General features: G+C 46.3%; 1 protein-coding gene across 1 annotated transcript in view; it reads right to left on the bottom strand.

Annotated features, from left to right (window-relative positions):
• The window catches only part of REL (REL proto-oncogene, NF-kB subunit), a 32,452-nt gene extending 15,912 nt beyond the window's left edge, over window positions 1–16,540 (bottom strand). The window contains exons 1-4 of the mRNA XM_005143793.3: window positions 16,419–16,540; window positions 11,065–11,207; window positions 7,983–8,131; window positions 3,597–3,688 (exon numbers count right to left, since the gene is read on the bottom strand). Of these exons, the coding sequence (XP_005143850.3) occupies window positions 3,597–3,688; window positions 7,983–8,131; window positions 11,065–11,207; window positions 16,419–16,425 (391 nt within the window). The 5' untranslated portion in view covers window positions 16,426–16,540. The remainder of the gene's footprint in view (window positions 1–3,596; window positions 3,689–7,982; window positions 8,132–11,064; window positions 11,208–16,418) is intronic.
• Between the last annotated feature and the right edge of the window lie 437 nt (window positions 16,541–16,977).

Here is a 16,977-nt window from a genome sequence, read left to right as displayed (position 1 = left end):
GGCGGGCGGAAAGGGGAAGCGGGGAAGGAAGGGGCTGCGGAGGCAGCTGGAAACAGCGCAGTGCTCATCAATGGGCTGGGTTGGAAAGGACCTCCAAGCTCATCCAGCTCCATCCCTTGCCATGGGCAGGGTTATTTACCCCCTCCCGATGCAATGCCTGAAATCCGACAGTTTCTCCAAGTCTTGGGAGCCAGGTTTTCCCTAGGAAAAAGTTGTTCCTCTGTCACTGCTAAATACAGTTTGCCCCCTACATTTAAAGGACTTTTCCTCATTGATAATTAACTCGGGTTGTTATTAATTCAATTGTTGTCTCTCTGTCAAGTCACACCCACCCACAAAAGCTCTTAACTGGAAACTGGCTCTTCTAATTGGAGTTGGCTGTACATCAGACAGTGCACGGGGATATGGCACAACTCAACAGCTACGAAAAAGAAAACAAACACCATAGAAAGCAGACGTGGACCAGCTCCACTGGAGGAGTAACTCTGCTCCTTCGATGCTATTTATATCATCACCATCATGACAAGGAGTCCTAGTTACTGTGCACCATCTCCATGGCGTGCTCAGGAATGAGAGGTAAGCAAGAGGTGTAGAATTGGTTAGCTTATTAAAGGACAAAGATACATGGATGGATGTATGGAATGGTAGCTATATGGATGTACTTTGTGAACACAACATCACAAACGCACCCAGTGTTAGTGTGGAACAGCAGCTCTCTCAAACAAGGCTAATCCCAGAGGGTCAACTTGAGTCCAAGTCATCCCACTTGCACCCTACTGAATGCACACACTCTGTAAAGCCTACACAGGAATTAAGGGGCAAGAGCTGCCAGCTGACTGTGGGGAATTCATTGTGGAACAGGCTTACAGGTATGGCTGCAGCGTGACTCAGATCAGACAGCTCCAGCAAGGGACACAGCATGGTCTGCATACACCAACTTCTGATCACCCAGGGGTTCACAAGCAGGCATCAGTTGTGTCAACAGCATAGGCAACACCACTGGAGAACATGACCTTAAATCCCACACATCTTGACCAAGCAACTTCCTAGTGTTGCTGATGATGACCCTTATTCAGTACATGTCCATACTGTATACTGGAAGGGATGACACCACCAGAAGATTTGCTCACTCTTCCTTTGCATCCCACTTGTCTTTGGCACCTGAGCCAAAGAAGATGACAGCCCCTTTCACAAGGAATGCAACCTTCTGGACCCACACCTTGCTCTTACTTCATCCCTCACTGACAAGTAATACCCATGCTGGCAGGCTGGAGGCATTTTGCATCTGTTAATAGGGTCAGCACTGAACCTCTGCCCTGGCGCAGGACAGAGACTGTTTGTTCTAGAAGGTGGGAAAGAAAAAGCAAAGGCAACCAACACAAAAACACCCCGAAGGCTGCTTTTGAGCTCCATGAAATTCCTTTGTGATGCTTATACAAGAAATGAGTAACACCAACTTGCGACCTGCTTCGAGGATGCACCTAACTCTGACATGTGTCTCCAGATGCCTTTCTGAGGACACACAAATAAAGCACAATGCAGGATGGATACCACACAGCCTGGAGAATGCAGTGATACTCTCCTGACCTTCAAAAACAAACTAAAGCTGTATATAAAGCTTTGAATCTTATCAAGCAGTGAACATTACAGTGACTGCTGCTAATGAAGCCCTGCTCTGATCAATTAAGTACACCTATATTCTTGTCACCAGTCCTGTTTTATTAGACCTTGGTCCTTGGCCTTTCTGGGCTCTGCTTTGCGTGGGACTGCCCTGGAGGCCATTCCCAAGCAGCTCTGCTTTGTGCTGACACGTTAGCAATGCCAAAAGGCAATTCCATAGGCTGGGGATTGCCAGCGGCCCCTTCCCAGCACAATCCCTGCCAAGAGCAGGGAGCTGCCCTATGTGTCACCCATGCGAGGCTCTCCCTGCTGCCAGGGCAGGGCTGTGGTCTCCACCACTGCAAGGCTGGTGGGAAGCAGCCCCAGGTCTGCCCTGATGCCTGTAGCAGCCCCAGAATGGTCAGTGCATTGGGAGTTATGTGCCAACCACTGTGAAAGTCTCCTGTCAGGTGGCTGTAGTGAAGTGTTTCCTCACTATTACACTCAGCAGTGCTAGGAACAGAGCGAGCTGTGTGGTGGCTGAAGTGTCTTTGGTGAAATACATGTACACAAAAGGATTTTATCACGTTCGTTCACTGCCCAGCATCAAGAGAGAATGTCAGTGCATGTTTTATTTGTGGAGGCAAAGAAAGCCAGGAGGGCTGAAGGGAAGAGTTCCCCTTTTCTGTCTGAAATCAATGTAGAGCTGGGTCAAGGTAACACGATTCAATCACTTCAACTGTTTTCGTTCTATTGATGACTGAACCCAAGTAACAAGGGGTTTTGACAGATGCTGTTTTGTGCTTACAATATCAAAACGAGGATTATTGTTCAGACGAACCATCAGCACCATCAGCCTGACTCCAAAAGGCTGCTCTACAATTAAGAAAACACCCACAACATTTCTCACTCTGTAATAACTTCACCAGGCTTCTTTTTGCCCCAATTCAGGGACAGGGGTTTTGAAGCAAGCCAGAAATCCAGCTCCCAGCTCTCTAAGAAGGGTCTTACCTGGATTCAGCAAGACATCTGTATTAAAAAGCATTTGGAAGATCATCAAGTTCCTGCACACTTAAGCTTAAGGACTGCCTTAGCTAACAGTCTGGGGGTATTTATGCTTTACATCCAATTCCTCCCAGTTGTGCCTGTGTGCTCCTCACCCCACCTCTGCACTGAACTTTGCAGTTATAAGGCTGTGGGATGAATTGGTTTAACAAGGTGATCAGAGGGGAAACCACTCTTTGTGAGCTGGTTTCCACTGGAGCAAGTTGCTGAGTCTGTGTAGCCTCACAGGCTCTGTGCAAGGTGTGAGGAAAGCAGTAGGAGTGTGTGAGCAGGGATGGAGGGAAGAGCAGGGTGACTCTGCAAGCAGCCCACAGATGAGCTGTCATGTACAGCTACAATGGGTAGAGCCTTACTGATGTGGCTCTGCAGCAGCACAGTGTGCCTCAGACTTGCTCAAGACCAATACTACCATGGAGCTCCTCACTGCTTCTACCAGCTCCTGTGCTCTAAAATCAAGTGAGGAGCAGCATTGAGGAGTCTGTGAGCTCCTCAAGTGCCTGGCTGAGGGCTCACAAACATCAGTGTGCAACCAACAGAAGAGATGGGACGGTGGCAGGCTGGATTTAGGCTGGTGTAAGCTGTTGCACAAGCGATGCTAATTCAGTCTTTCATTCTCACAGCTGCCTAAACTGGGGAAAACTGATTCCTGAGACACCTGCAGAAGTTTCCAGGGAAGGTTTCTGCTGCTACCCCATTGCTGCTGCCCAAGCAGCAACTCGCATTGCTGCTGGGGATAAAGAGAAGAGCAACTATCCAAAGAGATTCACCATGTTATGGCAATGAGGGAGGTCTGGGAGGGATACAGAAAGGGAGAAGACTGTTTCCCCCCCCAAAAAAAGACATTCCAGAAAAGATAAAGCTGCACCACAAAAGCAAAGGCAGGACAAGCAGAACCCACCACCCTCACAGTGACCCAGGTGATTCCCACTCACCATTGAAAGGGTTGATCTTCTTGGAGATCCGCAGAGAAATTGATTCCTTCAGGTCTTTCTTCTTCACACACTGAATGCCCAGGTTCTGAAAACTGAAGCACATGCAGCAGGGTTTCAGCAACGAGGGAAATCTTCATGGAGTTAATGGCAGTTAATACAAGAGCTATTTGTAACATCAAGCCATTCCACAATGAAGGTTACCACTGTGTGCTCTCACAGTGTGAGAAGTGGGAGAAACAGCTTATTGTGGGAAGGGTGCAGGATCTGGATGCTGCCTTTTCCAAAGTAAGAGCAGGAAAAATACTGAAATACAACTCTAAATATATATTCTTTATTAAATCTATATAAAAATACCTAAATATACATTCTTAAGACTATGTATTACTGTAGTAAAAGTGATACTCTGCAGTGAACCTACAGGGATTACACAGTTAAATAGGCGAGCTCGTGTAACTCATAGCGGCAATTACTTCTGTTATCAATAAACGCACTGATTTGCATTAGTTCAGGATTTTCTCTCTCCTGCTTTTGTACCAGGGAATGTAAATTTCAAACGCTGCTTTCAAGGGGTTTTTTTGAAACAAGTCAAAACAGGTCTTTAAACCTGGCATAGTTATGGAAAAGTTCTGAGGAGCTGCAGCTCTTCCTGCTTTGCATAAGAGCGCAGGTCACCCCGATGCAGGAGGTGGGGGGAGTCCCAGGCGAGTTCTCCTTCCCACATGGAAAAACCATGACATCATCAAAGCTGAGTGGATGTAAAGCAGGAAGTAAGAAAAAATGAACAGAGATCTCTGTGTTTCATGGGGCTACGAGGAGCGCGGAGGACGGGTCCTGCCAGCAGGCAGCTGTACCCAAGCACCAGCTATTTCCCTTCCTTTGATACTCCGTAAGAGCTCTTTGCTAAGCCTAAGTGCCTAAAAAACACTTTAATGCACCTAAAGGCACTCCTTAATGCACCTAAAGATACTTCTTTGTGCACCTAAACATACTGCTTGCGCCTGCCAACACTCTCAAGATTAGTTTTACGCTTCTCTGCTCTGAACAAGACTATCCTAGCATGATGTTCAGTTTAATTCCCTTAAACTCCCTTCCCTGTGCCAGGTTCATTCTGTCCAGAGGTTCCCACATCCTCTGCATTCAGGCTCCACTTCCAGAACCTTCATTCACTACTGGAATGTGTAAGCTTCCCTTTGAAACCCAACAGGATAACACAGAGAATAAAACGCAGGAGCATCTCATACCTCACTATAGCACTTTGGTTTTATATTGTGGCTACTGACATGCAAGATCTGTCCTGTACCTTGAGGAACAATTCTATTTCTGTCTCCTCTTGTGGGCAGTACTATTTTAGGGCTTGGTCACAGCACGTATTACTTTTTCTCCCCCAGAATACCCACTGTATTCCATAGATTCAGTCTGAAGCACACATCAAGGCTAAGAACAGGCTTAGCTCCATATCACATCCCCAGTCCCAGCCATCCACCATAAATTACAGATATCAAACAAGCACACGCACAGAACTGACCTTGAACTAAAGCCCTACCCAGCTACACCAGCCCTAAGAGCCATGACCCGGCATCATTTAATCACTGAACAAAGCCTCTCCTGAACAGCAACCAGGCCCCATCATTCTCAGGTTATAAATGGCTCCTCCACCATGTGCTGTCACAGCGAAAGTGTCTATTGAGCCATCAGTACAGAGGGCTGGATCAGAGGAGGAACTGTCAAGAACCTCAGCACAACCACGGGGTTTCACATAGCCCTGGCTGACAGGAAGCAAGCGAGATAATGAGAAGAGAGAGGGAGAAGTAGGAAGAGAGAAGAAACATGACAAACACTTAAGAGAAACCTATGATATCATGCATGCAGAGGGACAGCAACCGAGGAAGTAAGAATGTCAGTATACAGGCAGTCACACATGCTCCAACACCCTGATTTTGGCTTGATGTTTTGGCCAGGGAGGGCTCTGATCGAATTCGGGCAGCAGTACAAAGATCATCACACCACAGACAGAACTAAACACTGTTCAACCAGAACTAAAGAAGGAATGTTGAGCAAGCAGGAAGCAGAGTCATTTATACAGAGCAGCCCCAAATCTGGGATTAATAATTCCTCTTCTGCAGGGAAAAACCTCAAAAAACAAGGAATAAATTGGAGTTTTGCTCCATTTGGGATGCTCAGCAAGAGTAAACAGCCAGAATCACTTCCAAGAGACGACACCACCTGCTCACTAGTATTGTATGAGGCTTTTCTCCAACATGGACTCGAAGAGAAGAATGTGAAGACTGAGTCACCAGCCACAAAAAGGAAAATGACTTTAAACATCCAGATCCAATTACGGATCGCACTGGTCTTTCATCTCAAAGCAACCAATGATTTGTTAAAAATGAGTGTACCGATGCTGGAAACATTTCAAAGAGAATGTTTCGAGCCTCCTCCCATCAATGTCAGGCTCAATGGAAGCTGCAGCTTCACATTATCAATAAGGGGAACGTAGATCACTTACTGCTTTGTAAGAAACCAAGAGGTTTATAACCTAAGGATATTGAGAATCCATGGATATAGCAAACAATCACAAAGGTCTTAAAGGACGAGCCACAGAGTGATGACAAAGAACATGATCTGATGTACCATGAAATGAAATCAGTATTTGCAGAGCATCCCTGCACTTTTTGGCACTGCAGCCTCTCTACAGGCTTGCCTCATCCCTCCACACTCAGCCTTGTGCAACAGAACATCGAGAGGAAAAGCAATCAGTGTCTTCCTGTATCCGGTGAACGTAACGTAACCAGAAAAGGCATTGAGCAATCAGGCTTTTCTGCTTCAGATTAGAAGGCCCAGAGAGCAGGAAATGGGATGGGCCAGGACACAGACAACCTTTGACCTTGAGTGAGGAAGCTTGATTTGAGAGAAGAGAAAGAAGCTGGTGAATGGATGGTCAGAGGAAGGCGCAAGGTCCATTAACAGCTTGAGATATTCACAACTGCCTTTTAGACAAGGTGAAGGGAAGCTCTACTTGAAGGGAAGCTGATGAGGATGAGGTTGCAACAATAAAGGTGGAAGGTTTAAGTGCCTGAAGGGACAGCCCTACCTTTCTAGAGAGGTGTAACAGTAAGGGAAAAGTTACAGGAATGACATTTACTAATCCTTTTCTACCATTTGCCAAGCAGGATAACACTGTGAACTGAGCTAAAAACACTAAAGTAATAAAACTGTTAGCATGTGTAACAGCAAGAGATAGTACAGTCAACGTGCTACATGTCACCTGAATACATGACAGCACATCCATGATCACTTGAGCCTGGGCTGTACATTGAAGAAGCATCTCCTCTACTACAACTATTTATTTCACCATCAGGCAATCATCATCTTCAAACAGAGTGTGTCTTCAGTCCTTTAATAAGTGTTCTACTGACTAAACCCACATAAATGCGGAGTAATTTCACTAACATCAACAGAATCACATCAGCCTGAGAGCAGGGCGTAAGAGCTACTTACACACTGAAATATTTACCTCATTTTCTTTCCAGCTCAGTTACCTTTCCCCCAGAGCAATAGCCTACTTCCAGGTTTCCTGCATCACAAACTGGGAACCACAAACAGGTTGTCAATTCTCAGTTCCCCTCTCTGGCAAAGATCACTCGATATTTGTTGCAGTTTCCTCTGCTTTCACTGTATTACATGAGACTTGGAATGCTGATGGGAAATGCCATTGAAACACAACTGGACTTTAGATGTACTTAACATCCCTCTGAATAGCCCTGAGAAACACATCCCATACACAGCCTGAATCCTCCTTACTTCCTTCTCTTCCCTGCTTGCCCTCCAGAGCCAAGCCTGAGCAGTCTGTATGTTTACTCCAAGAACACCCCAACCCAACCAGCAACAACAGTGAGAGCTACTAACACGTTCCTAGATGTGTCACAACCAAATGACATGATAATCAGCCAGTACAAACTTTCTCCACCGGTTCCCAGAGCCCAAGTGTAATTCCCAGGGAAGATGAGAACTTCCGTAATCACCATGAATTCTGATGCTGTTGTTACCTGTTCTATTACTCATCACTTTCACATGCAGGAAACAATCATGCTCCAGAGTAGTAAATGTTACTGAAGAAGAACAGAAAAGCAAGTAAGTGGGAGAAAGGGAAAGGAGACAGGCATTGGGAGAGTGAACAAAGGAAAGGGTGAGAGGAAATGAATAGGACCAAAGAGGAGAGAACTGAAAAGGAAGTAAATACTTCAAAGAGGAGCTGCCCTCTCCCCAAGAGGGATTAATAAACTTCAGCAGAAACAGCATTCCAACAGCTCTTTTACTCACTGATCAGAGGTTTAAGACACAAGATTAGCCCAGATAATCAAAGTCCTAAGTAACATCACTACTCACGACAGGACTCGCCGCTCTGGTCCAAACTCTGCTTCATAGTAGCCATCTCTGCAGTCCTTCCCAACCAGGTCATGAGGATGAGGCTTGTAGGGCTCATTCTTCGTTACCAGCGTGGTTCTTATTTTGACTTTTCCAAAGTAGTTCAGAATCTGCAAGAAAATGGAGATATTTTCTAGATTACAGACATCAGGACTAGTAAAGTCCCCACATACAGGGACAGGTTCCATTATCATACCTAGCCTTGTGATGAAAGACACAAAATTCAGCATAGGCAACCATATACAAATGCTTTTTGAAGGATGAGGCATGAAGCAACTCCTGCCTGTGTTGAACTGGATGAGCTTTAAGATCCCTTCCAACCCAAACCATTCTATGATTGTATGGCAGGTCTAGCTGCAAAGACCTTATGAAAACAATCCTAAAGTCTCAGGGATGCAGATATTACCTGTGCATGGAATGCTAAAGAGTGAAAGAGGATCTTAACAGATACAGCATGACATAAGCCCCTGTGAAGGCTGGGGTTTTAATCAGTTCTCAGTTGGATATTCAACCCCCTATTCGAGAAGGAGGGCACTGAAATCTCAAGCTCCTCCTCGAGCTTTCACAGCAGTCATCAACCTAATTCAATGCGTGTTTCTCAGATGCATAAAGGTCTTTCCTCACGCTGACAGCTACCAGTGAAGTCACCAAGGGTGGTGTGGGTACGTGAAAAAACAAGAAAAGAAAAACAGTTTGGCCTAACTTGTTTGAAGCTTAACAACTGAAAACAAACGCAAGACTTGCCCAGGCACACGTCTGTGCAGAGCTCCCGTCCTCCACTTCCCCTGCCCTGTAACTAAGTGTTCCTCTCCTCTTTGAGCCCTTTCTTTCCTCCTCCAAGGATCCATCATGTATCCTTTCCAGCCAGCATCTCAAACCTTTGACTTGACCTGTGCTCTTCTAGCTTCCATTATGTTAGCTTCTTCAGCCTCCAATTTGGCTCCTTTCTCAGTGCTCATACAAGCCACCATTACTGTTCACCTTTAAAATCAAACTTCCATCACTCCTTCACCTTCCTCAACTATTACATCATTTCTCTCTCACTTCACACCCAGTCCCTTGAATCTGAAGCCTGATCTGACCACTTCTGATTCCCCAGTTCCTCCCTGATGATGTTCATCATAACCACACCACGAAATTTAATCTCTTCCTGGCCTCTCTGTTCTCATCCTCATTGATGTTTCTATCTCTAGAGGGGACTCCCCTAGCAACTTATCAGCACCAAAGCCTCCTACGGGCTTCAGGGAGGCAGGAATTCACCTAGAAACTACCTCCTATTGGTAACAATCAGCTCTGTCATCAACACTCGCCTCTGCCAGGACTGCATGGCCACCTACCCCTGTCCCATCTTCTCTATGGGATCAGGCTGACCTTCATGTGCAGCCCAGTCCAGGCAAAGGGGAATTAAGGGTTTATCTTGCCCATTCAACTTGTGCCTTGACACAGCCTTAGGCTGAGAGTCTGTGAAAGCATCTACTCATGCCAGCAGACTGTGTAGTTCAAGTGGTAGAGTGCTGCAAAAAAGAGAGTCTGGCAAGATCTCCATTTCCTGCATTCCATACCCAAATCTGGCACTGTGGCAGTCAAGGGGAGGTCCTTCTTGTTTGCTTCCTTCCTTTCATAGTGCTGGCTTCAGGCCTGGATCAGCTTCTACGGTTGCTTCATGCAGTAGAAGCTCAACACACAACTGCCAATACGATCTTTCTCAAATGCTCCCTCTTCTTAAATAACTTCTATGACTCAGCCTAAAACACCTCCTATTTTTCAGATTTCACATCCTCTCTATCTGGGTTTTTTTTGCTGTGATTCCAGGGACTCCATCTTTTGGCTCTACTTTGTATTCTACTTGCAGGCACTGCAAACAGACACAGCGCTTCTATTCCTGGGCACTGCAATATACTTCCAGACAGCAAGTTCACTTCCCATTTATGTTTGGGCTATCTCCTCTAATCTTGTCTCTGAAAGACTTTCTCCAAACTGGAAGAGATCAAGGAAGCACCAACAGCTTAAACTTCAAAGAGGTAACCAGAAATTCTTCTCCCTTACCCTACTTCTCCAGGGTCTCTGACACATTCCTTTGCCTCACATACAAAAGCTACTGCCAGAGTGCTTCTATTCCACCTTTACTGCCTGCACCTTGGTCCCTGCTTTGATCACAGCTGCTAGGGCCACTCTGAATCCCTTCATTCTGGATTTCCCAACCTCTCCATATGCAATCATAGAATCATAGAATGGTTTGGGTTGGAAAGGACCTTAAGATCATCTAGATCCAACCCCCCTGCCATGGGCAGGGACACCTCACACTAAACCATGGCACCCAAGGCTCTGTCCAACCTGGCCTTGAACACTGCCAGGGATGGAGCATTCACAACCTCCCTGGGCAACCCATTCCAGTGCCTCAGCACCCTCACAGTAAAGAACTTCTTCCTTATATCCAATCTAAACCTCTGCTGTTTAAGTTTTAACCTCATCTTCATTGTGGATGCTCTGATCACATAATTCCCCTTCTTAGCTCATTTTAAAACTTCTATCCCCTTCTAACTTCATCTCCTTCATGGTAGTTTCTTCTGCAGAGCCCGATCACCAAATCACTGGCTCCAAGTCACCTCTTTCTTTGCCCAACCTATCCAAAGCGCCTCCTTTCATGTTGTGCCCAGCAGCTTTTCAAAGCCTTCTCAAATTTGGAACGCAAACTCCTTCAAAGCTCTCCCAAAATTCATACCCAAGTCACATAACTAAGAAACCCAAACGCGCAGACAGCAAAAGCTAATAATGAAAGGTTCCCAGACAATGAGTAACTTCACCAAGTGCTCCCTCTTTACCAGCCCTTTGTAAGCTACCTCTACACATTCTCCTCTCTGTGTAAATCTGAACCCAAATCTTTTAATGACTCTTTTCCCACCCTGTTGCAACTCCATCTGCATGCCAAGGGAAGAGCAACAGAACATGACATTAGAACCATTGACTGCACCGAGACCAACACACAGCCACAGCACCATGCTCGCACGGGCAATGGTAGCTCATAGATCAAAGTGGTATTTACCTGTATGGAAGGGAAGGTCTTGTTGTTTTCAGTACTGTGTTCTCCTGGAATGCTGCCTGCTGATCTCCCCTCACATTTGTATCTGAAACGCATGCCCCTTTGCCTGGGTTGTTCGAATATTTCAATGTAGGGCTCAGGGCCACCTGAAAACCAAAGCATTTTCAATGTTAGCATACACTAGAGCTTAAAAGGCAGCAGAAGATGTAAGAATTACTGACATTACCATCTTTCCCCTTGGTCTACGTTCTCAGACAATCCACTCTTCTATTTAGGTACATGCACACATTGAAGGTGGGGAGCAAGGGGAGAGAACAGATTTAAATGAAGCCTCCGGGTATCACTGTCTTGTAAGTAATTAGCAAATGATGCCCACTCTCCCGTCTCACCTAGAACTTAGCTTCTTTCAGCTATTAGAGAATATGTGTGTGATGAAAGAAGATTGCTTTTCTGTTGTAGACAGTCTGTATTTTGAGGGAATAGTTGGTATTCTCAATTATAACACACTTTTAGGACTGGCTGACCTCTCAAAGCAGAGGCATTCTCAAAGCCAAGTACTACATTCGCTTAAATCTCCTCTGAAAGTGAAGATGTTGAATTCATTGATTTAGTTCCTATTATAGTGAAGCAGAAACTATGCAAATTATGCAAAACAAAAAAAACCCAACCCAAACCTGTGGCTTGAAAACCATCACTGTGAGCTCAGGAAATACCTCATTGCTGATACTGAATTCTGCATCCTGAGCTGCTCACCTCCCACAAGGCTAACTTCTAGTTCCAGTTATCTCCCTAGACAGCAAAACCTCAGTAAAAGCTATTGGGCAGTTGTCAAAGAGAGGTTTTCAGGAAGCACAAGTGATAACCAAGAAGAAACAACTGACCTCTTAAACAAGGGGGGTTAGAAAGACATTAACTTTGCCAGATGATGTTTTATTGCCAGACAGTAACAAGCTATTAAATATATCTCGCTGAGAACATCAAACAGGATAGTCAATCAAACGGTGACAACAGTGGGATGGCATGTGAAAAACAAACAACAGAGGGTAAGTAAATATTGTAGATGTTGAATCATCGTAGTGCTGCACGATCAGAAGAACGTAGCTTATGGAAATATCTACCGAGTTCTCTGTCATCTTCATATAATAGCATCCTACTCAAGCCGGGTTGAGCATCACAAACAAACATGACAGGCAACATCCTGCGGTAAAGCACTGAGAAAAAGTGCTTGGACTTCAACATAATAAGCAAAATAGTTATTAAATATATTGGAAGTGCTAAAAGGGTGAAAGATCCCCTACTTCCTTTTGCCCAAGGTCTATATGGGCTATGAGTCCATAGCGTATGAGCTTTGGCAAAGGGGCGGATTCCAGTCTTAACTCCACTTATTATGGAGGTTTATGGAGTTAAGCTTCTCTTTTGTTGCACCTCCAATGGTTTAGGTATACCTGCCAACACAAAGCCTGGGATTTGTTGATTGCAAAACACCTCCAGTGCTGCAGCAGTTCATACTCAAAGTAGGGAAGCACTATACCCTAAAAGATAAAGTAATTAGGAGAGAAGGGATGGAAATAACTACATCTCCAGGACATCATCTGCATCCAACTTGAATGCACGCTTCAAGTGTAACCTGCCTACGGCTGTGGGAAGGCAGCATGTGAAAGCAGCTCTTATGCTGGAATTGGCTCAACACCACGTGCCTTTGCAAAACCTGAATGCCTTTTAAAAAGGCACAATGCACTTCAACTCCAGGCTGTGTTTGGTGGCAAACACTCGAGATCTGTGGCTTAGGGCTCTATATCCCAGTCCAACACTTCATCAAATTGCAGTATGTAAACTGATCACCTCCCATCGAGTAGATTTTAGTGTGTTCCTGAATATAGACCATGAGTAGTCACGTTAAATACACCTTAGCCATTGCTCTAGGTTTACTTACAAGGATGGTCCCTTTCCTAGACGTTTCCCAGACGTTACCTAACCCTCCTTCAGATAAGCTTTGCATACTTCCTTTTCCTGGAAAATAAGCAAGTCCAACAAAAGGGGAAGGGGGAACAGGCACCGATAACAAAAACAAAGCCTAGAAATGGCATAAAGGTGGTTTCAACAAGAGAGCAGAACCCTGAGCTTCTCACAAAACCAAGCTCACCCACCAGTGTACGGCTATTTGACACGCAGATTTATATCTGCTATTGTATCTATCAGCACAACCCAGTGGCCCAAACAGAGGAGCTCTGCCAGCAGTGATGGGTGACTGTTGTGTATCAACTTCCCATTGCCACCAGGGAGGCAAGGAGGGAGAAGGATCTCTCCTTCCCATTCCTCCATAACATCGGACATCACAAATACAGACACAAACCCATACACTAAATTAAAAATCTACTTTGGAAGTCATAATGACCAAATCAGTGCCTACTAATCATCATATTTGGGAGATACACACACTTACATAGCTGCCAACCAGGCGCACAGGACACCCACATACATCACCTCTTTGTCAAAACCAGCCTCGCTGTTTGAAACTACTACAGAGCGTAATCACCTCGGGTCTTTAACTCTCTGCTTGAAACAATCATTTCCCTTCACGCTCTACTAATGCCTTATAGAGGGCTTTTTTCTCTCACCTATTAAGTTAAAACCCTGGCCTCAGTGATCTTTATGGGGCTGTGGTTGAAACAAATGGCATTGAAGGCAAACCCACTGCTTAACAGCAGGTGTGCTTGTGGGAAAGTAAAGCTCAGTGACGCGGTAGCCTCCAGAGATTAAACATTAAACTCGGGGTTACCTTGGCTCTCTCACTCTATTTAAGAATCACGCTATCATCTCCATTGAGACTATCACTGTCATCGTGTTTTGTGTGGAGAGGAAACACATTAAAGTGTTTGTGTGAACTGAAGGCATTATCAGCGCCCTGCAGCCAAGGGGAGGGCTGCTCAGGCTTCCCTATTTCTGTAAACCAGCAGCGTGCCTGTGAAGTGGCATGGCTTAACTGTTTCACAATCTCTGCTCACACACAGGGCTCTGTCAGTTCCACATGGTTGCTAAAGACCTGTCCTCTTCAGGTCGTGCTGCCTTTGTCAAACAAGGATGAGCAATGGCAAAGAACAAACTCAGTTTTGCTGCTTCTAGGAGAGAAATGCAGGGCCACTCACAGCACCCAGATGGCCACAACTACCCAAAGATGCATCTGAAATGGAAGGAAGGCAGAAATCGAGCTACTCCTTCAGCTAAGTGCTGAAGAGTTCAATTTGCATTTGTAATTAGTGATAATTGCCTACACACACGCTAGCAACAGACACACTGTGCTACGTATTACAACCTGCCTCTTGTTCTGTTTGTCATAGAACTGTTCATTCCCTCTGTGCCCCGAGTGCTAAACACTACACTGCATAAAATACAACTACACTACATAATTTAAGAGTATATAGGAGACCTATTGTTGCAATTACATACACAAGGAGGATGAGTAAAAGCAGGAACAGCTCCAAGAGTTCACTGACTTATGCTCATTGAAGAGCCAAAGGCTGTTTTCTTCTCATCTGTTTTGAGCAATACAAAAAGGACCAAAAGGACAATCCCAAAGCCTCCAGAGAACACTCCATCAGACCTCTCCATGCTGAGAAACCCAGGCTGGGTTAATGTTTAACACCGCCTGCGCATGAGGGAGGAGGTGCCAAGCAAAGCACCAGCAGGATCAAGGGTTGGGATGTTCGGTTTTGGGTCCTTCGCTCCAAGGAAGCAGGCTCTGGTTACACAGTGTGTAACCTTCTCACACATGCAGGAGGACCTGCGGGCAGGCTCCAGCACCATCAATGTGTGTGAAAGCAAAGGAGCTGTGGCTCTTTGTGGCAGATGTGAAAGTATCACCCGAAACAGTACAACCCGACACGCAGATGGGAGCAGCATTGCCCTTCAGCTCTGCTGTTGCTGTTGTATGGGTCACCGGTGACCCTGTCTCCTCCCCATAGCAACAGCCCTGCCTGAACAGCAAGATCAGACAATCTGCGTGCTTACAGCCTTCTGCAGCACCCCAGGCTAAAAAGAGACGACAGGGAACGATTTGTTACAGCACATTCCAGCTCTATCTGAAGTCACCGGAAGCATAAACATATTTGTTTTAGAAAGCAATGATCTACCCCGAATCTGCAGTTTCTGTTGTTGTAACAAACTGCTCCTGAACTTCCTCTTTACCAGCGTAACATTACAGAACAGCAACCAAAAGAGAGGCAAAAAAAGAAGCCAGCTACAAAAGCTGCCTTGTACCAGGAAGTTATGAACTTCCCCTACTGAAACATTCCTTATCTGGTTCCTAATTACACCAAAAACACATTAAGACATGAAGAAGGAAAAAAAAAGAAGTGTGATCTCTTGCTTTTGCCACTATAAAATACAACGTAACATTCAAAACAAGCCTCCATACAAACCAGCGCTGTCTCTCCCTGTTGATAGCTCACACACCTATGTATTTAGCCAGAGTGAAAGTTCATAGTTTGCTAAGCAATAACAGAGCACACACTGCTCAGTTCCAAGGCTGGAAAGCATCATTCCCTAGAGATACTACTCTAATGAACACTGTCAAGTCTTAAGTTTTGGGGCTGTTTTTAAACTCAAAGATACTACAGAGACACCTGAAAGGATGACAAATTCGGTTTAATTTAGCCTAAAGAAACTTAATTGTGCTTTTTGTTGTAATTACTCAGTGTATGATCTCTTATCTATATTACTTTGCATTTACATTATCTCTGTTTCTTGTTCATTTGCATTCTCACAGGCAAGTTCCTATGTGAACAGGATCCTGCCGAACATCACAGTCTTTGGACTACTTGAGTCCCTAAGCCCAGATACGAGCCCTGTGTTCTTATTTAACACCTAAACACGTTAACAGCACCGGTTTAAGACTTCAAGGCTCCATTCTGAAACACATCAGCCTCGTAAGATCTTGTCGCAACAACCCCGGGATGTTTCTTCATTAACTTTTTCCATCAGCCTACTTAGCAAGCTCCACGGAGGTGGGTTTAAAATCAAAAGCAGATGCTGGTGTGATGGGTAAGAGCACTGTCACCCTCTTTCGCACTGTTACTCACCTCCCTCCGACTGCCTACGGGCTTAAGTCAATGGTGGAAGCGCAGAAGCCAACCAGCCCTCCCAGCACAGAAACAACCAACACTCGGCCTCTCCCCTAGAGACGCGATCGTTCCTTTACCAACGCACTCGCAATAACGAAAGGAAGGGCGGAGGGATCCGGCTTCCCGCATCACGACGGGCGCAGCCCCAGGGGCACCGGGGCAAAACAGACCCGCTCCCACCAGTACCCCCATTAACACCAGTACCCCCCTCCCAGCACCACGTCCCCGCTGGCTCACCCGCCATGCTGACAGCCCCGGCCCCGCACTGCTCTCTCCGACGGACGGACACACAGACAGAGCCGAACCCTCCGACGGCTGCGCCCTTTTCAGGGGGAAATTCCCGTTGGGCGGGCGGACGTGCGCTGCTATGAACCGCCCCCCCCCTCCGCCTCCGCCGAGCCCCGCCCGGCGCTGGGGACGGAGCGGAGCGGGGGCCGAGCCCCATCGCCCCTCCCGGTACGGAGGAGGAGGAGGAGGTGAAGGTGAAGCGGAGGGAGGGCAGCGCCGCCCGCCCCGGAGCGGTTCGTCCGCAGGACCCTGCCTTGCGCACGGGATGGGCAGGGGGAAAGTTGTGGTTCCATTGAGGATCCTGTAAATGCGGAGCGCAGCAGAGCTGACGGGAGCACACAACCAGGCTGGGGTGGGAAAGACCTTCAGGATCAGCCAGTCCATTCCCCAGCACTGCCCAGGCCACCCCTAACCCATGGCACTGAGGCCTCGTCTCCACGGTGTGTGAACACTTGCAGGGCCGGTGCCTGCAGCCCTGCCCTGGGCAGCCTGTTCCAATGCCTGAGCA

This window comes from Melopsittacus undulatus, chromosome 3, assembly GCF_012275295.1.
Source record: "Melopsittacus undulatus isolate bMelUnd1 chromosome 3, bMelUnd1.mat.Z, whole genome shotgun sequence".
In the NCBI taxonomy this organism is placed as follows: Eukaryota; Metazoa; Chordata; class Aves; order Psittaciformes; family Psittaculidae; genus Melopsittacus; species Melopsittacus undulatus.
Note: the sequence above shows the minus strand (reverse complement) of the source record. Positions and strands in the feature narration are given on the sequence as shown.